Here is a 27,870-nt window from a genome sequence, read left to right as displayed (position 1 = left end):
AAAGTACTGTCAAAGTCTCTGTTAGATGCATCGTCTCAAGAATCATTTATTTATTCAATCAATCAGGGAAAAAAGAATTTCATGAATGACATCCAATTTACAACGTTGGACACAACGTATGTTCTTCTCTAGTCCAATCGCTAAGGTAGAAAACGTGTTGTATGCTCTATAGTACCATCGTTCTACTCAAATGAGTTCATGTCTATATATGCGTGGTTGCATATTATGTGCATTCCAGCAAGATGTACAACAAACTACACAGGCACAGATAAAAGTATACCATGTTCCTAGCAATATCTGTGGCTGATGCCAGCAGCTATAGTTAAGCCTCAACTGATGCTGATGGTCTGTGGGAGCATAGAAGTCGTCTCCAACATACTCTCTCTATCCTCCTCATCAACTGAGATCTTACTCCAACCTGAGCCTCGTGGGGAGAATAATTTAGTTCGACCAAAACCGCTCCCTCGAAACCCAGTCATTTTGGAAGAGACCATCGGCATTACAAGCACCGAAGATGCATGAAGCGAGTCTTCTCCCAAACCCAGGGATAACGAACATGCAGCCTGCAAGATAGGCCAATTTCTTTTCAAGTTGTAGCACAGAATTTATCCAATCTAAGAACAAAATCTAATATATCTACTAGCACAACCTTTGCCTTAACCACCACATTTGCAGCCTTCACCTTCATAGCTCGGGCAAAAGAACTTATATCTTTTATTTGGGAATCTTCATATGGTATCACCAGCCTGTGGTAAATGCAATGCATCAAAAAGAAGTGCCCATGATGATACCACAATTGAAGTTACAGATGTGGAGACACCTTATAGTGTGATTAACTAATTGCAATAGGGTTATAACCAAAGAGTAACAACTCACAATTTTCCTTATAAATGTAATGTAATACCCAAGGCTGAGGGCTGGTCCTGTAACTTTTGACCTTAAACCATGCGCCCAAAGTGGTTGACCCAAGTCATAGTAGCTCACAGCCTTGAGTATATTATTAATCATTCAATCTTCTTATATGTTTTCAATTTGGGACAGAGCATGACAGGTATCATCTTGGAAACATTAACTCTGCCAGCACAATAAACCGACAGTAACAGTTTTCTTACAAAACTCAAGCCTCTCAGATTTAGAATGCACCTGTCTACATCAGTTGGCAAACTTGAAGTCACAGATACTAATGAAGTATCCTTGGCTTCACCTCCTGCAAAAATTTGAGCAACCCCATATGAATTTTGCAAGAGTGGTTAGGAGAAGCTGAACCAATTTAATGTGGTACCTTTCAAATCATCAGGTGCTAGCAAAGAAATGCCAATGAATACAGAGATCACCCCAAGCACAAACATCGTTGTTCGTAGCGCATCCAAAACCTGCTTAAGATAACATCAATAAAATTTTCCATCTTTCAGACCAATGTACCGACCCTGAAGACATCCACCCATCCTAGCCTAAGTGAGATCATGAAAGCATCCAGACATCGGAGAGCAGTATTTGCCACCATTACCCCCCAGCTACCCCCTACCCACCACAAGGAAAAGCAAATTTTGATAAACATTTCTTCTCAAAGTACATAAAAACATCCAAGTAATCCCATCCAAACAATGGTGAAGACATGGAGAACTACAAAATTTTTCTGATGATAACACGACATCTAATCCAAAATTTGGTTAACAATATTACTTTGTCAGCTGCAAGATGAACACTGCTTCAGAAATTAAACCCCACTGATAATTACCCAAGTACACAAGCTAGTTAGTTTGTTGCATCTATTAACAATGAGAAAGCAGACCATGAAAATTTTTGAGCGTGTAAATACAAAATCATTTATAGATTTAGAAGTAAAAATCACAAAGGTGTGAATACGAAGAATTGACCTGGTACTCCTGAAAATACACAAATCCTGTACAAATGGAGAAAAAGGTCCAAGCAATCTGAAACATTGGCACGATTAGTATTGCGTCAAACAATGACAATCCCTCGTTTAGCCTGGCCATCTGCAGCAAGAACAAACTGACTGAGTACCATACGTTGTTACAGCAAACACTTGGACAATTCAATTATAAGGAACAAAAGCTGTATAATATTCACCCAAAATCCAGCCGTACTAAGAAACAATAAAAGCATTGAGTAAGTGAACCAGCTATGCAACTGATAACCACTTGAAAGGGACAATCTTAAAAGGTTTGAGCTGAAAAAAGTGAAATCAGAGAGCATTAGGGGAAGAAGTGGGGAAAAAAAAGGTACCAACGCAGGTTTGCATAGTGACACTCACAGAGATTTAGCAAATAATACTGAACATGATCCCACAGCCCCAGAAACAATAGCATATGAAAATGGAAGCAACATTTGCCAGTACGGTTTAAGGTCCTGACCAGGGACAGCAAGCAGCAACTCTCCTCTCCTACATTTTCCAAATTGAGTCATAACAACTAAGGCAAGCATTTTTCACTTCATTTGCCCAACAAAGACAAAAAAATTAGAAGCAAAAGTGTAGGTATAATGACTCATCATAAAAACGCAAACTGCCATATCATTTCCAGAGTTACCTCACCTGTAAATTGAGTGATGCAAGGCAACCACTAAGACCAAAATCAGACAATACAGAAGAAAAGTCACGTTGCTGTACTTCTCTGCCAACTGCTCTGGAGTGAATACTGTAAGACAAGAATAAACAGATTTTTAACTGAGAATGAGAAAATTGCATACTCACATGGTATAAAGAAAAATGAACCTCTAATGTTGGTTGGCAAACAATCATAGATTTAAGACCGCATTGTGTCGTACTTCCTACACGGTTATGTTTGTGTTTTCAGAAAACCCTTAGATCCAACTATATCATTGTTCATTTGGAAGAGACAGTATCAAATGTTAATTTCACTGGACTATGCTATCTTAAATCATTATTTGGTAACTGAATTCTCATACTTATGTAGGAATACTGCAAAATTGGTTGAGTTTAGGCAATTAAAAAAATTTTTTTTTTTTTTTTGGTTCATCGCAACTATGGGACCACTAATAAAACAATTATCAGGAGCTTTAGCTAGAAGCATAATGTCATTAGGTTCTGGGCAGGTTTCAAGTTGTGGATCACCACTTTTATTCAGGGCTCTGGGAATTCCTCACACAATAAGATAGACTTAAATGGGTGATTATGAGCCACTAATAATGCATTCTTTTTCATCCACTTCCATAATAATGGCACAATAACCACACATCATATTTTTTATTAAAAGAATTCTACAACTCCTTCTATTGTAGCATTTTCAAAGATTAAAGAACAAAAGGCAAAGCAAACACTATAAAAGTATTCCAAGACATCAAGGAAGCAAAGCTTAGACCCAGTATCAAAAGAAGGGCTACTGGATTCAGTCAAAACTAGAAAACTTTGACAAGCATTCTTAACTGAAGATGGTATGTCCGAAAATGTGTTAGTCAAAGGTACATAGTGATAGCAACCCACTCAGTCACTATGAACACCCTTGATCAGTACAATTTGATGTGTCTATTTATCTGTTGACTCGAAGTGGAAGCGGTTGGGAAAAGGATCTTTGGGTGTCTAGTTGAGTTAATCACTTCAAGTGATAACAAATATTTGGACGATATGTATGGGGACTTATAAAATAATCTGCAAGAATGTTCAGATTTCAAGTCAAATTAGTCGACTAAGTATTAGGAAAAGAATAGAACACATGGCAAGAACTAGGTTAAATGCAGTTAATACTACATTTGAGAGTTGAAATGTCATCTTAGACATCAAAAACGAATATTTGTGGTAGAGTAATGGCAGTCTTGTACTCCTAGTTTTGGATGGCATGTGAAAAATAAAAAGTATAAGAAATTGACAAGTGGAAACATGAGAGGATGGGAAGAAATGACACCTTCATTAAAAAATATATATATTTTTTGGGCTCTAGGCGAAGAACTTGTGATGCAAGAAAAAATCTACCTAAATAAGAGGGTTGTAACTTGTAAGGTTAGGACAAGTAAGAAGGTATGAACAAAAAGAATAACAAATTAAACTGATTATGTATTTAGGGATTAATATAAGAAAAAATTAATTAGAATGTGAGTCTATTTAATTAGATTCGACCTCTATAAATACTCCTGTTTCGATACGTATTGCATGCAGTTTTGACGTTTAATGAGTATTTTCTTTCATTTAAATTCTTCAAATACAGTTATGGTTTCTTCTTAAGTTGGCCCCCAAATCAAAGGTCACTTCTTGGTTTCCCTGAAATCCACAACATTGATCATGAATGAAAGCGATTTCCCTTATTCTCCTGTTCATCTGAAGAAGCTGCTTGTCTTTGATCTATTATATCCATAGTTGCAATACAGATATTCAAAATACAACAAATATCAGCAACATACTTTTGACTCCAAAGGCACATGAAATATACAAATGAAACAAGAATTTGATACTATGAATCAGAAGCTTTACCAGGTGATTGATGGTTGCCAAACGCAACCAGAAAAATGTTTCCAAGGACAATGAAAGCGGTGGCAATCAGTACTCTATAAAACAAACAGGTTTATCAGCTTGTAACAGTCATGCAAAGGGGGGCAAATGAACACCCGACTATTCTGGAAAACTGCTCTTTTCCTAATAGTTGAGACTTCAAACATACTTAACCGTCACTGTTTTGTTCAAGACAAAGTAGGCAAAAGCAATATTTGAGACGAACTGTATAGACCCAAGAGCTGCAAGAAGTGACTGCAAGAAGATAATAACACTAAAATTAAACAGAACTGAAAGAACAGTGTTATGTTTCTTTCAAAATCAATAGCATTATATCGTCCCCACCAAAATTCTCATTATCAATTATGATGATTTCTTCTAAAAAAAAAATGTCAATATCCAATTTACATACTGAGACATCCTAATTGGTAACAAATTTTAACTGACCTGTGCAGCATAGCCAAAAGAGATGAAATTGAGACAATTCCCAAAAGCGAAAAATAGAATACCTGCATGATATTATTAATTAGCATCTCAAGTATCATCAAATTTGCCCTCAAGCACTGCAATGAGAAGAACTATTATAAGCAAGCACCATCAACCGTGCCATACCAACTCTCCAACTCTGGAAGTATATTATGTGCTTTCCATTAGTTCCATCGATACCTTGTGCAGATTGCCTTTCTCTCTGAGAATAAATTAGCAACTAATTACAGCTGGCAATTGGGAGTAGAAAGAAACTTACCCAGAAAAGGGGGAAAAATCAGACAGCAACATCAAGAAGGGAAAGGGGCTCCTAACGCACAGAAGAGGACAGAAGGAAGTGTAACCTATAAACCAACCGCCACCCCCCCCCCCAAAAAAAAAGAAAAAAGAGTGGGCCCCGCGGGGGGTGTGGTGTGGAGGAGGGAGGGAGGGAGAGATAATCCAGCTAAGGCAGTTATAGAGTGCTGCAAAGCAAAATGTTGCACCTTACATTGATTGTAAAATTCAAGACAGGGCCCACTGATAAAACACTTAGTAAATCATATCACAAGAACTCAATCCAAGGTAACTGAACCAGGAAAATCTTATATCTTGTCAGGTCATACGAGGCCGTTCCCCAATTATGCATTGATGGGTCATGCTTAAGACAAAAAGGAAAGAAGAACACAAGTGAAATTTACCATGAATTGCTAATGCAATAAAAAAGGTAGTAGGGAGGAAGCACAAGAAAAGGACTCCACAAAAGGGGGAGAAAATCACCTCATCGTGTCCCAATTTAAGAAGGTTGGTCCCAAAATTGATAGCAATGCTGCCAAAGAGATTGATGAAGGCTCCAATAATCCACTCCCCCATTGAATAAAGATTTAAAAAGGTAGCCTATTAGCTCTCAGAAAATGAAGAATGTAGACTATTAGCGTTGCTGATGCTTAAACAGCGATAATCCAAATAAAAGTGGAAACTCCTGCATCCACCAGGGATGTAGGATAGCCCAGTTCAAACAGACATCAGCACCTGCCATTGATGAGCATGATGTTTAGTCACTTTGTAGAAAACAGTCTGTTCCTCACAAGTCATAGTGTGTTAAATTTATATTTATTTTTTCATTGGAAGAAGCAAAAAGAAAAATTAAAATGATCAACTATAACAAGGAAATGTTAATGACGGTTGATTAAGGGAGCAAGAAACTAACAAATCTATAGCCGCAATATGGAAAGGAAAATTGGAGAAGAAAGTGGTGCCAATCAATTGAGATTACGAGGGATGGGTGGGTAAGTCAGTAGATTATGAACGAAGGAGTAAGTCTGTCAAGCCAGCTCAAGTAGCCAAGTACTTGTTCTGCTAGTTAATTGCATAGCAGGGGCATAAGATCTAATAACTTTGATCTGATGGCGGCATTCCAGTCTGGTGAGAACGAATCAAGCTATCAACTAATCATAAAAAAAAGTGCATTATAAAAGGTAAACACAAGTGAGATCCCTTGCATTCTGGGAAAATCGCCTGATCTGGTTTCTAAGTTTAGCGAAAGATAAAGCCGCTTTCGCACAACCGGTGAAACTGGACGACAACCAAGAAGGGAAAAACTACATGGATAAACTACAAAGACGAGAAAATTCGACAAATAATTGATATAGGAAAGAATTGAACTCGCAGAGAATGGAATGAAGCTGAAGACAACTTCACCTTGGAAAGCCTCGGTGCAGTCAGAGGGAAAGAACCCTAGAAAGACGAAGATGGAGGACGAATCTGAAGGCTCGCACAGCTGAGGATCTGTACTGGAGGCGATGCTATCTTCTGCTTCTTCTTTATCCTTTTTGGATTGTGGAGAAAGATTGAAAATGTGAGAGAAATATTAGAGTCCAAAGGCAATAATATATCTTTATTATTATCTTCTTCACTAGCAGTACTAATAAGTTAAAATAAGGGGGAGATGTCCAGCGGAAGAAAGGACCAATGTGAAGAAGGGATAGAAAAAGAAATCTCAATGGAATGTTGACAAAATTTGAAAATTCTCCAGCGGAGGAGGAGGTGGAGGGCGACGGCGACGGCGGCGACGCGTAGAGGGCCTTAGAGGCTGCTATGTGCATTGGACCATTGCGTTGAATTTTCTCCTGCGCTGGGCTTTGGCCCTCTTTTACTTTTACTAGTCCTCCTCGCTTCAGCTCATGGGTTTACATCTACAACTGACCCTTTCTTTTTCTTTTTTTTTTAAAAAAATTTCTTTCTGTCAAAGCCTTCCTTTGTCCTTTGCCTTTTTCTTTTTCTTTTTCCCTCTCTTTCCCCATATTTGGATTGTTTTCGAAAGAGATGCGGAATACTCCAAAATTCATGAAACACAAGGCGTCATAAGCAGAATTCGAAATGCATCCGATACATCTTTTGACAAAATATTTAATTCGTCTTCGTTGATGGAAACAAGAAAGCGAAGGATGTTTCCCTGGAAACACTATGCTAAAACTTACTAATTTTGAAGTTTGTTACTAGGGGTGAAATCGAGCCGAGTCGAGCTCGAACTCAACGCAGACCACCAGAGCTCGAACTCGAGCTGGAGAAATAAAGATCAAGATCGACTCGATAATAGCATATGCAGACTCGAACTCGACTCGATCGAGCTCGACATGTCATTCGAGCTAAATACCAAGTCGAGTACTCGAGCTCGAATTGATCCTGGTTCTTGCACAATTCCTAATAATCTAAAGAATCTAGTCTTTGTATCTTAAATGCAACACTACTAATTTGTACTAAATAATAAACTAAGTTGCACTAAACATTCGAATTAAAGTACATTAATATCAATTGAACAAGATTAATTGCAATGCAAAGAAACAAAACTTAGAAGCCAATTAAAGTCTTGGAACCAAGCACATGGACAAGACTTAGAAGCATGCCATTGCTTCTTTAGAATTTGAAGGACAAGCACCTCACGGCCAATAAATCCTTCCATGCAAGTCCACATTAGACAGCACACACAGCAAGCAAACAACCGAGAAACATCAAATTAGATCAGAAATCGAATTAAATTGATTTCCTGATCATGGCATGGCTCACGGCCCTTAGACTACTTCCAATCACCTCACGGCCATGATCAAGATTCCAACCAATAACCAGAAACCAAGTATGGCCACGATCAAGATTCAAGAATTCTAGCTTCCAAAATTCAGAAATTCCGCAAAAGAGAAACCAATGAGAAACAAAAGGGTAGGCAGATTAAAGAAAAACCATACGCATGCAGAAACTAAGTGGCCATGATCCACGTTAACATTTCAGCAATATACACAAGTAACAACCTGATCTCAACCTCATCAGAATTTCACGAAAATACAAAAAAGAGTGCAGCCAATTGAAAGGAAAAATTTAGGGAAATTTTCTAGAGTCTAATGAGCATTTAGAAGCTCCTGTTTGTAATATGGTAAATCGAATAGCTTGTTTGCTCCTTATGCATCTTCAAACTTCGGTGTACAATCTACAACACCTAGCCATACACAAATGACAAATCAATCAACTTATGTACAATTTAAATTTAAAATTTGAACACAACTTAAAGCAAATTAAGAATAAGAAAATGAGAATTCACAAAAAAGATGGACCTGATTTCCAGCAAGTTATTTGCTTCTTATGCAACTTCAAACATTAGGCAGCTCATATTCTTTGAGAGCTTTCTGTGGCTGCATTTAGGTGGTGGAAATGCAAATAAATATAATACTTTAAAATTAACAAACAAACTAATAAATACTAATTTATCTCTACAATAACAAATTTATATAGATATAACTTACTTTCAATTTCTTTTTGACCCCGTGTAAATTTCTATACCAATTGCCCGCACACATTAATATCTGGACTGTCTCTGGAGCAAGTGAAACACGGTATGAATCAATCACCTTAATTCCATCACTAAATGTGGCCTCAGATGCGATGGTAGTGAAAGGAATGACTAATACATCAGCTGCTAGCTGAGAGAGTATCGGGTATGCTGATCTGTTGATTTTCCACCAATCTAAACAGTTGAAATCCTTTGAATTTTGTCCAGTAGGTTGGTGAGGCTTGTCTAGGTAATCCACCAACTCGCTCTTATGGGGTTCATCGGATTCGAGTTCACCACAATACTCATCCAAATCATCCCAATAGTCAGTACTTGCTCGAAGTAGACACACTATTTCGGATGCAGGATTTAATGAACAACCTGTCCCTGCACTTCCACTTGTAGCCATAGCAACGTACTCGTCATAAAGCTCAAAGATGGCTTTTCGAACATATGTGATATTCTCTTGAGCTTCATATGTGGAATACATCTTAGGGAAGGCAAACTCTATTGCTCGCATTTTTTGTCTTGGATCCCAGATAGCTGCAATGGACATCAATAAATTGCACTCTTTCCAGTATTTGTCAAACTTGAGTTTCATTCTTGTAATCATACCCCAGACAAAATCATTTTCATCATCCACTCGTGCATCCAAGAGTTTCTTCACCTTTAAAATCTCAGGGAAGAATAGGTTGCTAGTTGGATACTCACTCCCCGAAATTATGTGCGTGGCTGTGTAGAACTTCTCTAAAAATATATTGATGACATTCTAGTTAAAAGCAGGACTGTTAAGAGCTTCATCCCGGACATGCGAGAGGTCCAAGAGATCCTCAGAAAAATCAGAATGATGCTTAACCCAAAAAAAAACATATTTGGTGCGATTTCAGAAAAATTCTTGGGGTTATCTTATTTCTCACCGAGGTATTGAACCCAATCCCGATAAAGTTAAAGCTATTCAGGAAATGAATCCTCCTTTAAACGTCCACAAGGTCAAGAAATTAACAGGATGATTAGCAGCATTGAATCGCTTTCATTCTCGATTCACCCAAAGGGAATTGCTTTTCTTCAAAGTGTTAAAGAGAGTTGAAAATTTTTTCTGGGATGATGAATATCAAAGAGTTTTCAACTAGAGGAAAAATTACCTTAATCGGCTCCCAACTCTCACCTTGACCCGACTAGAGTAAACGTTGTACCTCTATCTCTTTTCAATAGACGAAACTGTCAGTGTGGTGTTAATCTAAGGGGATGGGGTCCCGCGGCCTATTTATTATGTTAGTCGAACCCTTCGCGGAGTCGAAACCTGATATCTCAGATGGAAAAATTGATATTGTGTCTCATGTATGCCGTTCGGTGGTTAAAACCCTATTTTTTGGCACATCCTATCTGTGTCAGGATGGATCATTTTATCCGACAGATTTTAACCTGGCCTGAAGCCTCTGATTGACTTACTAAGTGGGTTATCGAGTTAAGTCAGTATGATTTGACTTACGAATCTCGAACCTCTATTAAGGCCCAGGCTTTGGCCTGCTTCCTAGCCGAGTTCACCTCTGTGGAGAACCAACATGCTAGCCTTCAAGCCTTGGCTTTCGAGGAATGGATCCTGTATGTGGATGGTTCCTCTAATGATGAAGGGAGTGGGGCCGAACTGTTACTTGTCGAGCCAAATGGGGTAGAATGCTCGTATGCCCTACGTTTCAACTTTTCAACTTCCAACAATGAGACCGAGTTTGAGGTTGTGATCTCAAATTTATGGCTAACCCGCGAGTTAGGAGCTCAGCACATCCGAGTTAATAGTGACTCCCAACTGATGGTCCGTTAGATCCTAGGAAAATATGAAACTAAAGTGGAAGCCATGCAAAAGTACCTTTCACGAGTCCAGCAACTCTACAACCTCTTCGAGTCGTTTGCGATACAATGCATACTTTGATTACATAACAAGCGAACAGATGCCCTTTCCCACCTAGTCTTTACCTCATATTCCTAACTGAATAAAACTGTTTTGATGGAGGTTTTAACCACCTCCGAATTTAATGAAGAGATTATGTACCTGGTGCACATAGAGGGGACATGGATGGATCCTATTGTCTGATTTCTTGACCAGGGTGTTCTGTCGAAGGATAAGGCCGAGACAAGTAAACTACTGCAAAAATTGACTAGTTATATTCTACACCATGGTGCACTGTATAAGAGATCTTACCTTGTACCCTGGTTGAAGTGTATTACCCTAGAAGAGAGAGAGCAAGTGCTAGAAGAAATTCATGGGCTTTTGTGGAACCCATGTGGGGGCTCGGATGCTAACTAAGAAGGCCCTGTTATTCGAGTATTTCTGGCAGACTCTACGCAGAGATTCCTAAATCCTAGTACTCAGCTGCCTATCTTGTCAAGCCCATGCACCTGAGCATCATCGATCTACCAATATCATGGTCCCCATCATCTCTCCCTGACCTTTGGAGCAATGGAAAAATGACATAATCGACACTTTCTCTCGAGCTCTAGGTAACTACATTTATTTAGTGGTGGCCATTGATTATTTCATCAAAGGGGCTGAAGCTGAACCCTTAAAAAGTATAATGGGCCAAACCATCCAGAAATTCTTTTTAAAGCATATAGTCTGTCACTTCGCGGTGCCTTGGGTTGTTATTTCAGACAATGGGAAATAATTTGCCGACAACTCGTTTAAAAGATGGTGCAAAGATATGGGAATTAAGCAATACTTCAACTCAGTAGGGCATCCTCAAACTAATGGTCAAGCTGAATATTTTAATAGAACCTTCTTGTACTAGTTTAAGAGTCTCCTGCACCGAATTGGGACGTTGTGGGTGTACGAATTGCCTAGCGTCCTATGAGCCTACCATACCACCACAAGATCGGAAATGCAAGAAATGCCGTTCTCCTTAACTTACGGATCCGAAACTGTTGTTCTTGCAGAATTCCTCACTCCCAACCCTCGAATGGCGACTTATGTAACTGAGGCTAATGATGAAGACCGGTGAATCGACCTGGGCTTGCTGGAAGAAAAGAGAGACACCTCAGCAGCCAGGTTTGCTTTATACAAAAATATTCTTGCCACCTATTACAATGTTCGAGTCAAACACCTCGACCTCCCGCCAGGAGACTTGGTATTGCGCAATAACTTAATAAACCGAGTCGAACCCCAGGAAAATTAATTCTAAAGTGGGAAGGGCCTTATAGGGTTGTCGAACCCAATCGAAATTGTTATTGTAAATTAGTCTACCGAATTGGTAGTTTAGTATCTCGGACTTGGCATGTCAAAAATCTCAAATTGTATCATCTTTATTGTTCTAATATAAAGGTTATTTGCGTTCACCATTTATTCAATTACTTTTAATGTAATTCAATTATTACTGTTAAAAATAGAGAGGAACATGGGGGCCACAGCCGAATTGATAAAAAAAGGAGACGATATTTTCATTATCATGCAGAAAATTACATTAAGTGATGTTATAAAGTTGGAGCCGAGAGCATTCCTAAGTATCCCCTGTCTCGATCCTGTTACTACCTTCCATCGCCTTGGCGCCGCCTCCAGCATCTTCTTGTCCAAGCTCCTCGACCTCAAACTCGGACAGTTACTGGTTAAACTCCTCACGAACTTCAGCCAGGTCTCGCCCTTCTTAGATTCCTGCAACCATTCGATCATACAATTCTTTGACATCATTGTTATAATTGTTATTAGATTTGAAGGAATCCAAGATTTCTTGGAACAAGAGTGAGCTGACCTCATTTATGCCCGTGGTGTACCCAAACATAAAGTTTGGCAGAGTGAGCTCGCCAAGATCCTTATTAAAACCTTCAGACTTTGAATTCCACTATCGTGGTACCAACCTTTTCAATAGCCTCCTTATTGGGATCATTTTCTTGCAATTGCCTCTTTTACTCTTTGTTGACAGCTGTCCTAAGGGAGTTGGTCTCAGCAATGACTTGGTCACGCTCCTCTCATATGCGAGCCCCTTCATGATCGGCTATGATCAATTTTTTCTCCAAGAATATTTTATTCTAGAACTCGGCAGTGGACTGGTGTTGCTCTAGGAGATAGCCGTATTGCCGGGATATCTCGACGGTAAAAGCTGAAGTCGAGGCCCAAGTGATAGCCAAGTGGTCCATTAACTCGAGAGCAGTCAGCTTCTTAGTATACTCTAAATCTCTCGAGGTGATGAGATCATACACTTTTTCCACTGCACATGGAGGATATATTATTATTCAAACAAGTAAAAAGGATATCAATTAATGAAAAAGAAATTATAATGTTTCCGAAATCTAGTAAAGTAAGAGGGGATTTTGCTAAGGTGAAGAAAAGTTTGGCTGATCCCTCCGTCTACTAACACTGCTTCAAGAAAAAACCAACTGTTGATCCTGAAATCCAACCCATAATTCTTTGGAAGTGGTATTCTTGACAAGCCCGGAAGACGGGTTGGTAGGAGCGTTATGAGGAGGCCACCAGAAGCCTCGTGAAAAATCTTTATTGGGGACGAAGACGAAGTTGTTCTTCTACCTTTTCACAGAGGTTGATGCGTCCACCACCAGTTTAGGAACCTTCTTATTTCGAGTGCCGAAATAAAATTACCCCTTCTTGTTCCCATTATTTTTAATGGTGTAGAATTTTTGAAAAAGATTAACACTAGGTGACACCCCTTGTTTTCGGCAGAGTATCTCGAACCCTATAAAGGTTCGGATGGCATTGGGGACGAGTTGGGTTATCCGGACCCCCCAGTAACGAAAACTATCTGGAAGAAACCTCATTGTGGGTATCCTTAGTCCTACCTCCACTTGATCTGCATACACTACTACCCTTGACTTCGTTGGCGTAGCAGTTGATTAATTGGCTCTAACCCAATTTATGCTATAGCCTTGACGGAAGAGGTATTTTCATAGTATGACCTCTGCTCCATCTTCTTCGATTGTGCTCCGAAATAAAGAGAGCTCTTCGAAATCAATTTGATCTAACCTCGGCAAAATTGTCGGTTCAATCATCCCCTTATTTTAGAGTACCTCCGATCCAAAATCATCATTATACATGACTTCGAAATCTTTTGTCTCGACTACTTGAAACCTGTGTATCTCCTCACTGGCGTGGCTTGCAAATGTCTCTTCCCTGGTATTAGATGTCTCTAAGGATGATCCTTCTGATGGGTTAGGCCTCTCTACTTTAAGGTTCGATCTCACCGTCTCCTTATATGTTCTAACTATCCTAGCCATAACTTTATTCAAGAAAGACAAGATGACTTACTCTCCGAAAATTTGGAATCGGCTACAACCGATTTGTGAAGAATGCCTTGTGTGATCACTTTGACTATACTATTGTAATTTTCGCTTACGATCAAAAGTGAGAGATGAAAACCCACTATTTATAGGTGAAAGGGGAAACGAAGAGGCGGGAATTTCAAATTTTGAAAGACGTGTCCTTCTCTCTCTCCTCATTAATGAGCGCCTGCTCAACTGACACTCGTTCAAAACACGATGCATCAATCAGACCCTCCAGACGTTTGGTCTTCTCCTGTCTAATCTTGTGACACGTATCTCAAAAACCATTCAGTAACTCAACCTTGGGCTGAAAGTTGCTTGGGTTTCCTCCTTTCTCCTAGGCTGGGGGGCTAATTGTGGATGCTCACCTTGACTCACTCGGCCTGACGTATCGTCAAGGTGTACCAACCCACCATGCTTTCGATCAAGGTGAGCATCCCGGCTATCTAAGTGTCTACCCTCGATTTCATCCTCTCGAGATGACACCACCTCGATCGGTTGGCCCCTACAATCAATCAACGTCCGGTATCTATAGTAAAAAGCTGACTCATGTCAGAGAGATTGATGTGACTGCCGCCACTATCATGCTCAAACCTACTTCTGATATCATCGTCCGGGGCTGAGCCCTTGCAGGTAACGAAGAGTAGATTTTATCATTCCTTTTGCCAGTTTTCTTACTATAAATACTCTGCTCCCACTAAGAAATGGAATATCCTTTTCGAGCTTGATTTCTCTGATTCACAACTTGCCCAGCTAACGCTACTTTCACCTCTAACCTCTGACAACTGACTTTAGTATCGAAGATAGACCAGAGGACAAAGCCCCGATTGTGTTTCCATCTTAGTAGGTACGTGTGCAGGGAATTCAGTTCTTCAATTTGGAAATCACCTCGTCAATGTTCATATTTAAACAAAACCACTCTTTTAACTACCAAACCAAGAAGAACTAGTGTGTTTGGATAGCCATTATTTAACTCCAAATTATTTGCTTGTATCACAAATATAATTTTCAACATACATTTTTTATCTTCTCAATCATTTTTTTATTTCACATACATTGCATCATAAAAAATACTACAGTAATTATTTCAAATAATCTCATATCCAAACACAAAGCTTTTGAGTGACTAAGCAGAAGTACTGCTGACCACTTTTCATGTTAATAACTACAACCAGTAGCAGCCAGACATGATACAATATCCCTATAAATATATACTATGTAGTATTGTTTGTTTATCTTAATCTATGATGACAGTCTCCTCAAGTTTGAAACAATTTCTATTGACAGACATTTTTTTTTCAAAAAAAAAAGGTTAAAAACAAAAAAATCCCATGTGATATATACAGAAAAGTCTCTCGTGATTTCAAAACATACAAAACGACACCTCATGTGTTAAATTAAATTATAAACTAATAGAATTCGTTAAATTTAACGAAATCTAGTAAATTTAACAAAAAACTTAACGAAATTCGATAAATTTAACGGTAAACTTAACGAAATTCAATAAGTTTAACAGTCGAAACCGTTATTTTCGTTAACTTTAACGAATTCTGTTAATTTATAATTTAATTCAAAACATGAGTTGTTATTTTGTGTATTTTGAAATCACAAAGGATTTTTTTGTATATCAGGTATATTACATGGGACTTTTTTATTTTTAACCCAAAAAAAATTTATTTCTATTGACAGACTTGATCACTCGAACTACAACCTAATTGCCTAAAACAAATTCACCTGAAAATTTTATTTCTATTGACAGACTTGATTACTCCAACTAAATCCTAATTGCCTAAAACAAATTTGCCTGCCCATCTCATAGACAATGGCAACCTCACGCAACCCGTGATGCCAAAAATTAACTAGAAGAGATACGATATCGGTCTCCTACCGCCGTCAAATGATGAAGCATCTAATCAAAATAAGCCACGGGAAAATGATACTGCCGATGTACAATTATTTCTTTTTATTTCCGCAATCTCGCCTTGCCAGTTATCAAACATTCATTGATCCTTCAAGCAAACATCTTGCAGCACAGAAAAATTGGACTATGAATTGAAAAATAACAGCACTTAATTCATTAATATAAAACCAAATACAAATGCACCCCATATGGTACGATTGAACAACTTATATGCCAATAAACTCTGCCTTGCACCCAGGTAGTATCTCGTGTTTAATTTGAAAAATGAAAAATATAAAACTAGACCGATATTTACAGCATAACCAAAAGAAAAGGAAAGTGAACACCCTCAAATAACAAACCAGGAACCACCCCCCCCCCCTTCCCCAAGGACAATATTTCCCTTCCCAAGAAACAAATATAGAATATAAGAAAACAAAACCAGGAACAACCCCTCCCCCTCAATATTTCCCTGAAAAAACAAATCATTTGTATGCTTCAGCTGCACTTCAACTCCCGCACTAAAAGATCAGTACAAGTAGTACTATGATCAGCACAATCACAAGGATTGCCAGCACCCACCAACACTGTTGCGGCAAAAACCAATATGATATAGTTAAGCACAGATACAATGCTTTGCAGCACAAATTTCACAAAGAAAGAGAGCTCATAGAAAGCCTAGCAAATAGCAATGCATTTTTAATGAGTCTTGTTATTTGCATTTCTTCTGGAATTTCTTCATGATCAAGCAGTACCCACTGTCCCATCTGTTAGCTCATATGGCTTTCATTTAAAAAAAAAAAAGAAGGTACCAGTTTTATTCCCAATTTCCGACAAGCCATGCATTAGAATAATGCCTTTTCTACTATTAGTATCTTATTTATCTCTAACAGAAAAAAACTGACACAAAATGAACATATAATAAAAAGAATGAACTAGAGACAGCAGATGCACTTCATCGATTCACACATATGTAGTTTTAGCTCGTATCCCTACACTGCTTCACATTAAACATTAACAAGCACAATAACCAATTATATAATGCTCCAAAAAAAATTATTAAATCAATGCATCACTGGTTATCAAAATAAACCCACACTCTGGCAGAGTTTTCATATCTGAAAGTTTCTTTTGCACCTGTGACAAGTTCAACTCCAAATGAAAATGTTTTCTATTTTGTAAGGCCATATCCAATGATGAGCAGCCCAAACTCAATCCCTTCCAGCAAATTCATATCTGATAATCTAAATTTACTCACCCAGGAGGATTTAGATTTTCCACTCTTTGATGCCTTAAAAAGCTGCACCCTAGCTTGGGTTGTTGCTCCAGATGAAGCCTCGACGTTTGTCTGAATGTCATCTGCATTGTCGAAACAAAACTATCATACAAATAAAAGAATACGAACAGTTTATAAAGGACATGTCATGCTGATGCGGATGAAAGCCTCTAGTTTGTTTTCAAACATTTACCAATAACCACGCCCTGCTCATGAACTAAAACAGCAAGATCCTTAAATATTTCACTTGCTTCTTCAATTTGATCCTGTATCTCTTTAATCCCCAGCTCTCTTTCCTCAATTATAGCCTCATTAAAAGCAATTTCATTTCCCAACAGAAAGACCTCCTGCCTGCAAGATTTAAAAGTTGATAAAATTTTGGTAAGACCACGTGGTCTTGCAACTTCTGGTAATAAGTCAAAAATAAATTTTCATTTAGGTGGTACTAGAACCTTTAAGTAATAGATGAAACTCCACATTTGACATGTAAAATCTAGCTTCCTTTACACCTAGAGCTTTAAAGGCCGAGCTGCAGCCTGATAAAGGCTGGCATCCACGTTTTTTTTGTTTTGTTGGGGGGGGGGGGGGGGGAGGGTGGTGGAGGGGGAGGGAGAGGGAGGGAAAGGATGGGTTTTGGAGGATATGTCAAGGTGCCATCCATAGATATCTACAGATGATTGCGCGAATACTATTGGCTTGAAATTGCATATACACAGAAATCAATGAGAAGCAACTCATCCACTATCATTTGCTAGGTTGCAGTAATTCGAATATTAAGATAAACAAAAGCAATATGATGCGCTGTGTTTCAAAAAGCCTTCTTCCAAGCTCAAAAGGATTAGAAGGGAAAGGAGAAGCAAGTATTAAGAAAAAAAATTCTCAAAAGTAAAGCCCCAAGTATTTAAAGTATCTCAAACAGAAGCAGTGCAACTTGTTAGCACAGATCAGTTATAAAGGCGCCAAAACTTTCAGCAAATTATGGTCCAGATCATGAAAATTTGCCATTCCATTGTGCTCACTTTACCTCTTTTGTTCCATAAGAAAGGGCTGATTCTCTAGCTCCATAGTGGTCGCTAAATGTTCATCAGAGCCAGAGCTGAGGAGCAGAAAAGCAGTTGGAGAGAAGGCTAACATGGGGGAGAACAAGTATGACAGTCCAACCATCTAGGAAATGAAAAGAAAGAGTACATGGTGGACGAGGAAGATGGAGGAGCAGAAGGTGAGTACGTAGATTCACGCTCAGATGCAAGCTGCTGCACTTTCTGGAACTCTTGCAACGTGGTTTGAAAATCTCTGGCAAGCTTGGCATCTTCTATTCTCTTACTTGCCTAGAAAAAGATGGATTTGACGGATCCTCATCTTAGTGCTTGAATTCAGATTGACGTGCAAGAAAAATCAAAAGATATCGCGACAGGAAATCTGTTATTAACCCACCAAATTATGTCATTCAAAGAAGGATCCTAATTAAATGCCATCATATGATTGAACTTTCTAAATATTCAGAAAAATAAAAAAAACAAGTAAGTGAAGGTACAAGATACTAGTACATGTTTAGAGGTAACAATTTTGTTATCCTCATGATAGAGAGCGCAATATCATATGGAAATCACAAGCGGAATGAAGCATACGAGATACACACATGGACATGGACACTACGGTCAGAGTCGCCGAGAGATTTGAGCTTGGCAGAGGTTTCCTTCACCAACTGCAGGATCCGCTGTCTGGTGTTGTGCCTGCCTCCATCAGGATAAAGAAAAGATATATCTCAAAGTTAGATAAATTAAAAAGAAAAAGTGGTACTGCCAGATTTTAGAATCAAATTACTACAAATTCATCATCATCGTCAGGCATCCAGGCAGGCTGGTGATACTAAAAAATACTACTTGTACTACTACTACTAGGAAGTAGAAGCTAGGCAGCAGTAGGAATGAATAAAATTAAGGAAAGGACTGACAGCTTTTGACGATGATCGGGAGTGTCTTTGGAGGTCCCAATTGCATCGACGAGACGACGTAAACTGGCAACAGCCGTGTTGATCTGAAAGATAGAAGCGGCCACGGCCTGAGACGGTGAGGAGGACGATGAAGATGACGATTGAGAAGGAGGCTTGCCGCCGGCATTACGAGTTTGGAGATCTTGGAAGCTCATTTTTAGTTATTATGGCTTGGATCGGTGACCTCAAGCCTCAGCGACTTCAAATATATTACCTAGTAGTAGCAGTAATTGCTTTGATCCGTATATTTTTCTTGCATAGCCCTAAATTCCACCGAATCCTCCTCAGAGTTTGGAGGAGGCAAATAGGTTTTATAAGGGTATAATATAAAAAAGTGTTGAAATGAATTTTTTAGACATTTAGATATTTTGAATATTTGATAAATGAAAATCTATCTGTTGAACTTGTTAAGCAGTGCTAAATTTGTGTATATTTTTTTCAGCACAAAAATATTTAATTCTGATAAGAATCAATAGAATTACTTCAACTACCTTATCTTATCTACCAAATATACCTTTGTTTGTTAATTATGTTCAAAATTCTTATCTAATTAAACAATTTGATAGTTTTATTTAACGATTTTCTGTTTTTCTTTTCTCCCTTTTTAATGACTTTCACATCTTCTCCATACTTCTTATATAATATATTTCATCTTTTATATTAATTTGAATTTAAAAATAAATATTATCATTTTCATACCTAACAATTTTAAACTAATTAAATCATAGGTTCTACTTCTATTTTGAATGAAAACATATAACAGCAAGATTGTCAAATTAAATTTATTAAACATTCAGTTATAAATATTTATCAAACAATATAAATAGATTTAGTATTAAAATTCAGACATTCATATTTTTTTTTTCAATACTTAAAATTCATCAAATTAATTGTTTCAGTATTTAGATTTCAAAATTCGGATTTCAGAATTCAAATTCAATTTTATCAAACGCAACCTAAGCAATCAAAATCAATACGTTTGGCTTCTTTGGCAATCTTTTTTCCCCTTTCCTTCCTTCTCTAGGCGTAAAGTAGTCATGACTAATCGCCTTTACGATATTACCCTTTCCATTTTTATTTTATTGTATCATCATCATCAATTCATCGGCATCTAGGCATCGACAAGGCAACCAAGCCAGTCGCAAGCGTTTACTGAAACAAACCCAACCGGTACAGCGCCTTTCCCGCATTAGTTTTTCTCACCCGAGCAGCCCAACAAGCCACTGCCTACTCCAACCAAACCCTTTCTCAAAAGTCAAAACAGAACGTACCCCTGTTTAGTCCATATTTGATTAGAGGAGTATCATAAAATCTTGCCGTATTACTGATTGGTTAAGTTCATCACTGACCAAAAGCAGGGGAAAAAAATGAGGGAGGGGCTAAATCCACGCCCTCACATCCTATATTAATATGAAAAAATTAATAAAAATAACATGCACTGAATTTACAAAAATTAGGAGAATAATTGAAAGAATAGTGTTATGGCAAATTGTTTTTATTGTATAAAATGATGATTTTGGAATTGTAAAAAATTACAAGTGAAAGTGATTAAGTGATAGGAGCTTAATTGTCATATTAATAGTTAAGCTGTGGATTTATTATGGAAAGGTGTGAATTTAACCCCTTCCAAAAAATAATAGAATAGAAAACCTTTTCCGCTAATTTCTTTACATCCCCTTCATCCCAAAGCTTCAAAGTTGGATCAGCAAACCACTCAAGGTGACGGACGTATCGAGAGAAGCAAAACAACTTCTAATGATGTTTAATCAGATTTTTTTATTTGAATTAATGTTTTTTTCAGACATATAACAGGTGAATTTGAACAGTCATACACATGTGATATATATATATATATCCAAAATTGCTAATGTAAAAAAATCACTATAGCATCAATACATAAAATAAGTTTATCCTTCATCTAATTCTACTTGTGTTAATTCATTCTTTTTTTTTCCTTTGTTTTTCCTGTCACTTAACTGTAATTGATGAGCCATTCTGGCCATACAAAACTGAAATCCGTGGTGCTTGCATCACTGCCAGTATTACCTGCGCATGAATCGTCCTGGATAAGGGGTTCTAGTCGAAACATCTAATAATTAAATGATCAATGCACCATATGTTCGCGAGCCTCACCTAAAGCAGTATTCTATCAGTGTGTAATTTGAATCCTCCTGATTAATGACTACCTGCCAGAAAACAGTGCATTTTCAATGATGCTGCTGGCATTGTGGATACCATAAAATCATATTGTCAACAGGTATCTTGGGAGGAAAAACATCTAGTCACCGTATTATGAGTGACCAACTAGTATTTATAAGAGTACAAACCTAACAAACTATTTACAAGAATACCCTTACTAATTTATTATCTACAAAAAATACTTATATTCTCTTAACACTCCCCCCTCAAGTTGGAGCATATATATCATAAGCACCCAACTTGTTACAAATGTATTTCACTCTAGAGCCCCCTAAATTCTTGGTAAACACATCAGCCAATTGATCTACAGACGGTACATGAGATGTCTTGATGACCCCGTCAAGCAATTTCTCTCGAATGAAATGACAATCAACTTCAATATGTTTTGTCCTTTCATGAAACACTGGATTAGACGCAATATGAACAGCCGCCTGATTATCACACACTAAATTCATAGGCTGTTTATGCTCAAATCCAAGTTCCAGTAACATGCTCTTCAACCAAACCAACTCACACACAATGTGAGTCGTAGCCCGGTATTCAGATTCTGCACTTGATCTGGATACAACTGTTTGCTTCTTACTCTTCCACGACACTAAATTACAACCAACAAACACACAATATCCTGTAGTCGATCTTCGATCTGAGGCAGAACCAGCCCAATCTGCATCACTATATCCTTCAATATCAGTGTGTCCATGATTTTGATACAGCAACCCTTTTCCAGGAGCACTCTTAAGATACCTGAGAATTCGTATAACAGCATCCCAATGACTAGTACGAGGGGTATCAAGAAATTGACTTACAACACTCACTGCAAACGAAATGTCAGGTCTCGTTACAGTGAGATAATTTAATTTACCCACAAGTCTTCGATATTGCTTAGGATCATCAAGTAATGCACCTTGATCTCCTGCTAATTTCACATTGGGATCCATAGGAGTATCCACAGGTCGGCAACCTAACATCCCAACTTCACTCAACATATCGAGTACATATTTTCTTTGACATAAATAAATCTCATATTTAGACCGAGCTACCTCAATACCCAGAAAATACTGTAGATGACATAAATCCTTTGTCTGAAAGTTTGCCTGCAGATTGGATTTAAGTTTTTGGATCCCCACAACATCATCACCTGTAATCACAATGTCATCCACATAAACAACTAATAAAATTTTACCAGCATTAGAATGCCGATAAAATACAGAGTGATCTACTCCACATCTTGTCAGACCGAACTCCATGACAACACTACTAAACCGGCCAAACCAAACCCTCGGAGACTGTTTCAATCCATATAAGAATTTTCTCAAACGACAAACCAACCGCGGATTCCGCCCCTGAACAACAAATCCAGGAGGTTGTTCCATATATACCTCTTCTTCCAAATCTCCATGCAGAAATGCATTTTTCACATCCAACTGATGCAATGGCCAATTATAAGTTGCTGCCAAAGAGATAAGAAGACGAACAGAGGTAATCTTTGCAACAGGAGAAAATGTTTCTAAGTAGTCTACTCCATACACCTGAGTAAATCCTCTAGCTACCAGACGAGCCTTCAATCTATCAATAGAACCATTAGGCTGCACTTTTATAGTGTACACCCATTTACAACCAACAACAGGCTTACCTGAAGGACGAGGGACAAGATCCCAAGTACCATTTTGTTCCAAAGCAGACATCTCTTCTTGCATAGCTAATCTCCAACCAGGATGATTAAGAGCACATGTAATAGACTTAGGAATGGAGATAGAATCAAGGGAAGCAACAAAAGAAGAATATGACATAGAGAGACGAGAATGAGAAACAAAATTAGAAATAGGATGCGAAATACAATGTCTCTTACCTTTGCGTAAAGCAATAGGAAGATCTAACTCAGAGGAGGGCGTCATACCTGGATTTGAAGATTGAGAGTTAATTGGTGAAGTGCGTGGCATATCAGGAACTTTCTCAACCATGGAACGACGAGAGTAAACTTGAAGATGAGGACGAGATAATCGAGCTATGGAATCTGGTGGACTAGATAACTCAGGTAATAAAGGGGAAGGTACTGGTAAAACAGGAGAGAAAAAAGATGAACATTGGTCTAACTCACAAGACATACTTTGTTTGATAAAATATGGAGTGGATTCAAAGAAAGTAACATCAGCACAAGTAAAAAATCGATTTAAAATTGGACTGTAACATCTATACCCTTTTTGCGCTCGTGCATATCCTAAGAAAATACACTTAATAGCACGAGAATCTAATTTATCCACCCCGGGATCAAGCTGATGAACAAAGCACACACATCCAAAAATACGAGGAGGCAATTTAAACACAGGTTCATGAGGAAAAAGAATGGAGTGAGGTAATTGACCTCCAAGAATATTAGATGGCATGCGATTAATTAAATAACATGCAGTTAGAACTGCATCACTCCAAAAATGTTTGGGCACATTCATGTGCAACAACAGTGTTCAAGCAATTTCGATTAAATGTCCAATTTTTCTTTCACCAACTCCATTCTGTTGTGGAGTGTGAGGACAAGAGAACTGATGAATAATACCAGACTTAGTCATAAAGGTATTAAAAGGAGTGGAAAAATATTCTTTCGCATTATCACTGCTGTAGACACCAAAATTTTGTCAATTTTAATATTTTCTTGAATTTTTTCTATCTATTAAGTTATTTATTTTCTTGCGTCTTAATGTGCAAATTTTTCTTATAATTGCAGATTTTTTTTAGAAAAGAAAAAAAAGAGAAAAAAAAGAAAAACAAAAAAAAAGTTTAGTTTTTTAAAATAAAAAAAAACATCATCATGAGCCATCATGATGACTCATGATGGCATCACCACCTTTTGACTAGGAAAGGCTCTCAACGGATCCAATAAGAAGAAAATTGCATAAAAAGGACCCAAGGGAAAACTCATTTGGGAGACGACGGAATCCTCATTTCTCTCGGGAGAGCAACGGACAAAAGAGAGAAGAAAAGAAAACTCTCTCGGGGACTGACTCTCGAGGTCCTTTGGCCGCAAAGAAAGCAAAAGAAGCAGAAGAAGAAAAATTGCCATAGACCTCCCTCATTTGCTCCCTCTCTCAGGCCTCCGGTGCAGAAGGGAAGAAAAATCTTTCGGCTCTCTCTCAGATTCTCTCCCTCATTTTTAGCAAAATAAAATACTCACTCTCAGATTTTCTCTTGGACAGGGCAAAGCCAATAAAAATTATTGGAGCTTGTAATTTCATCAAATTTTGTCAAGAGACTACAATTTTCATTGAGGTATTTATTCTTCTTTCATCTTTTTCAGTTTTTTCCTTTCCTTAATTTATTAAATTAAATACATGATTTGATGTTTGTTTGTCCCTTGGCTTCGTTTGTTGTTGTTACTGATATTGTTGAATTTTTGGGGAATCCATGAATAAACATAAAAAAAAATGATTTCTGTGAATGCATGTTAATTGCTTGTGAAAATGCAAAAATAACAAAAAATGAATTTTGGGGACTGTTTTGATTTATTTTAGTTTTTTATGTTGTTTTCTTGCCGGATTAAATCATAGTTGTATTGCAGAAGTTGTAAGGAGTATTGTAATATATTTTTTATGATTTTTGGTGAAAGATTTGGGTGTTTTAAAAAATAAAAATTGGACTGTATTTTGACATTTTGGCCACTTTCAGATCATCTTTTGTAAAAACAAACTCCGAAAATGGAACCTACGCGAAAAATCGAGTGGGGAGGTGTATTTTGAGGATTTTTGGTGACCGGAGAGGTCATCGGCGGCGGCGGTCCGGTGGCGGCGGCGCCACCGGCGGCCACCATGGCTGCCAGCTGAAGCTTCTTCGGTTGGCCGAAGAAGAAGGAAAGGAAACGTATGGGGAAGAAAAGAGAAAGAAAAGAAAGAAAAGAGAAGAAAGAAAAGGAAAGTGGGTTGGGTTATTTATTTTAGTGGGCTTGCGTTTGTTTTTTAGTTGGATTTTGACTTGGGTTTTGGTTCTTTTTTTTGGGTTTTACGGATGGGCTTGGGAGTTGAAGCCCATGTATTTCAGCTGGGTTTGTTTGACAAAAGAGATGGGCTGGGCCATTTATTTTCCTTTGGGTTTCAGTTGGGCTAGGAAGCTTTCGGCCCAAACAAATAAGAAAAATGGCCCAACGGCCTGTTTAGTCAAGTATTTGGTCAACGAATTTGTAGGATGGTCCCTGTACTTTTCATTAAGTATACTGTGACCCTAAGGCCTTTGATTTCTTTCAGTTATGTCCCTATTTTAATTGCAAATAGGTCCCTTAACTTTATTTTTCTTTAATTTGACCCCAAAACTTTGTTTATTTTTGCAATTAGATCCCTAATAGATTTGATTGCTTAAATAGAAGTTGCTTTTCTCCTAGAATCATTGATTACACTTCATTTAAGTGTTTCAATTGATTGATTTCATGTTTATTTCCACTTGTTATGATTTATTTGTTGATTAAATTGGTGCCTTGATGATTTTGTTAATTTTGGAGTTAAATAGGTAAAACCAAACCCAATTAGCTACTACTTCAAGGGAGGTATCTTCTTGTTTTATTTTAAATTCTCTTATGTGCTCCAACGTGTTTTATGTGTAATTACATGTTTTGAGTGTTTTTTTTCTTTTATTTATTATTATTATTCGTTTTTAATTTTATTAATTTAATTTAATTTAATTTAATTTTTGATTATTTGAGAGGTATTTAAATGTCAAATTGTAATAGTTAGATTATTATTATTATTATTTTTTTTTTATTCTTTACCCCTTTAGATTGTAGTTAGGGCCCCGAATGTAATAGTTAAGTCTCTATTTGTTTTTTATTTGTTTGTGCGATTGCATGCTTGTGTGATTACGTGTTTACTTGCTTCTTTAGGATATTTGCATCTAGATATTATGCTCACATGTTATGTGCTACGTGCTCTTACATGTTTATTTGTTTTAATTTACGTATTATTTATTTTACTATGTATTGTTAATGCATAACGTCACCACACTAGTCCAACGCTAGTTGTGGCTTCTCATTCCGTTTACTTGCTAGTCCAATGCTAGTAAGGGCTTTTAGAAATGGGTTAGTCCAACGCTAGACCCTTAGTTTGTTCATGCATTAAATTCATTTTGTGTGATATTCATTACTTTCTCATGCATATTTTTTATTTTTAGGATCTTTTCTCATTTGCATGATATTCCCTATTATCTATTATCCTCTACCCCCTACCCTCTATACGTGTTAATCAAATCATTTAGAATTGCACTTCATTTAAGAAATTGTGAAATAAGTTAGTTCATTTGCTTGTTCATATTAGGAGAATTATTTTTGAACATGGATATGGGTGATTATAACTCTTTAGTTTAAATACCCCATTAATCCTTGTATAAGAAAATTATGTCACGAGTTTTTGTCTCCCGTACCCATTATGCTGCATTTCCTTTTTCTTTGATCACTTATAACTATGTATATAATTTAATTTATTTTCTTTACTTTTAATTTCATCATTTGCATACTCGTGACACCTTCAAGGAATTATTTTGGCCTTTGCAATTAATGCGATTGGTTCAATTAAACCCTTGAATGAACATTTGTTCCTTTCGATATTTTTATGAATTTAGATTTGCATCCATGTAGAAAACATTCAAATGTGATAAATTAAGGGTTAAATTAAGAAAATTTTGACTAAACCACGCAACTAGCTTAGACTAGGTTGAAAGGGTGCCTTAGGTTTGAGTTGATTGAACCTTTGCCTTCCCTTTCTCCAACCGTGACTCCCGAACTCATTTTCTCTTGTTTTCAAAGACCTGGAGTTGTCTAAAAGGGTTTTATTTTATTTTATTTTGTTAAAAATATTTTTGGGTGACTTGGTACACCCAATCTCGATACCAAGTGGCGACTCCTAATTTTTCTTCAAAACCCTTTTAGACTAAATTTTGGACCCAAATTGTCGCATTTTTTTAAGTCCCATTCTTGGTCCTTTTCCGTTTATTATTAATAAATCACATTTTTTATAAACACTTTCTTTTTCCATCGCAAAAAAATGGGGTGCGACAACTGCGAAATATACGTACAGGCACACCAAATTGATTCTTTATTTTTGTAACAAATGCACAAAAAATGGAATATAATTCTGAAAGATCTTTCATTAAATAAAGCCATGTAACTCTGGAAAAATCATCAACAAAGACTACAAAATATTTAAAACCTAACTTTGAAGTGACTCGACTAGGATCCCAAACATCAGAATGAACTAACAAAAAGGGTTCAGAAACTCGTTTATTGACTCTAGGAGCAAAAGAAACACGATAATGCTTTCCTAACTGACAAGACTCACATTCTAACGAAGATAATTGACTCAAAGTATGAACCAACTTTTTCAAATTTTGTAATGACGGATGACCTAAACGACAGTCAATTTCAAGAGGGGAAACAGTAGCAGGACATGCTATCGGACCATTGAAGTTGAGAAAGTAAAGACCATTATGCTCATGCCCTCCACCAATCGTCCTCTTTGTCTTCAAA

The 27,870-nt window shown here is 37.4% G+C and overlaps 2 protein-coding genes and 1 long non-coding RNA gene across 5 annotated transcripts; 1 reads left to right on the top strand and 2 right to left on the bottom strand.

Annotated features, from left to right (window-relative positions):
• Window positions 1-21: 21 nt before the first annotated feature.
• Window positions 22-7,104, bottom strand: LOC113722826 (probable magnesium transporter NIPA8). Of its 2 annotated transcripts, XM_027246049.2 has the most exons (14): window positions 6,629-7,104; window positions 5,708-5,959; window positions 5,075-5,150; window positions 4,910-4,971; window positions 4,632-4,717; window positions 4,445-4,518; window positions 2,555-2,657; window positions 2,276-2,404; window positions 2,092-2,191; window positions 1,878-1,997; window positions 1,283-1,373; window positions 1,144-1,207; window positions 650-746; window positions 22-563 (listed from the first exon to the last, which is right to left on the bottom strand). In XM_027246049.2, exons 2-14 carry the CDS (start codon window positions 5,798-5,800, stop codon window positions 330-332), a joined length of 1,329 nt encoding a protein of 442 aa, XP_027101850.1. In that variant the 5' UTR covers window positions 5,801-5,959; window positions 6,629-7,104; the 3' UTR covers window positions 22-329. The 2 variants fall into 2 exon arrangements, with proteins under 2 accessions (XP_027101850.1, XP_071915025.1); XM_072058924.1 differs by lacking the exons at window positions 4,910-4,971; window positions 5,075-5,150; window positions 5,708-5,959; window positions 6,629-7,104 and adding an exon at window positions 4,972-4,992.
• An 8,954-nt stretch (window positions 7,105-16,058) lies between these two features.
• On the bottom strand, window positions 16,059-19,474 carry LOC113723069 (syntaxin-21). 2 transcript variants are annotated; one of them, XM_027246331.2, is made up of 7 exons: window positions 19,137-19,474; window positions 18,822-18,915; window positions 18,410-18,510; window positions 18,207-18,278; window positions 17,376-17,533; window positions 17,165-17,265; window positions 16,059-16,493 (listed from the first exon to the last, which is right to left on the bottom strand). In XM_027246331.2, exons 1-7 carry the CDS (start codon window positions 19,328-19,330, stop codon window positions 16,428-16,430), a joined length of 786 nt encoding a protein of 261 aa, XP_027102132.1. In that variant the 5' UTR covers window positions 19,331-19,474; the 3' UTR covers window positions 16,059-16,427. The 2 variants fall into 2 exon arrangements, with proteins under 2 accessions (XP_027102132.1, XP_027102131.1); XM_027246330.2 differs by having other exon boundaries at window positions 18,371-18,510; window positions 19,137-19,473.
• Window positions 19,475-24,273: 4,799 nt separating this feature from the next.
• On the top strand, window positions 24,274-26,454 carry LOC140010878 (uncharacterized). The gene is made up of 2 exons (XR_011818040.1): window positions 24,274-24,635; window positions 25,032-26,454. It is a non-coding gene; the product is annotated as an uncharacterized lncRNA (long non-coding RNA).
• Window positions 26,455-27,870: the final 1,416 nt, after the last annotated feature.

The sequence above is a fragment of the Coffea arabica genome, chromosome 7e (assembly GCF_036785885.1).
Source record: "Coffea arabica cultivar ET-39 chromosome 7e, Coffea Arabica ET-39 HiFi, whole genome shotgun sequence".
Taxonomy (NCBI): Eukaryota; Viridiplantae; Streptophyta; class Magnoliopsida; order Gentianales; family Rubiaceae; genus Coffea; species Coffea arabica.
This window is presented reverse-complemented; position numbering and strand designations above follow the sequence as displayed.

Coding starts and splice junctions, on each gene's coding strand:
- LOC113722826 (XM_027246049.2), bottom strand. CDS start 5,800: ATGGGGGAGTGGATTATTGGAGCCTTCATCAATCTCTTTGGCAGCATT. Junction 1,998..2,091: donor TTAGTACGGCTGGATTTTGG/GTGAATATTATA, acceptor TTCTTGCTGCAG/ATGGCCAGGCTAAACGAGGG. Junction 564..649: donor ATGTGGTGGTTAAGGCAAAG/GTTGTGCTAGTA, acceptor CCTATCTTGCAG/GCTGCATGTTCGTTATCCCT.
- LOC113723069 (XM_027246330.2), bottom strand. CDS start 19,330: ATGAGCTTCCAAGATCTCCAAACTCGTAATGCCGGCGGCAAGCCTCCT. Junction 17,534..18,206: donor TTTCTTATGGAACAAAAGAG/GTAAAGTGAGCA, acceptor TAAATCTTGCAG/GCAGGAGGTCTTTCTGTTGG. Junction 16,494..17,164: donor GAAAATCTAAATCCTCCTGG/GTGAGTAAATTT, acceptor TTGCCGCAACAG/TGTTGGTGGGTGCTGGCAAT.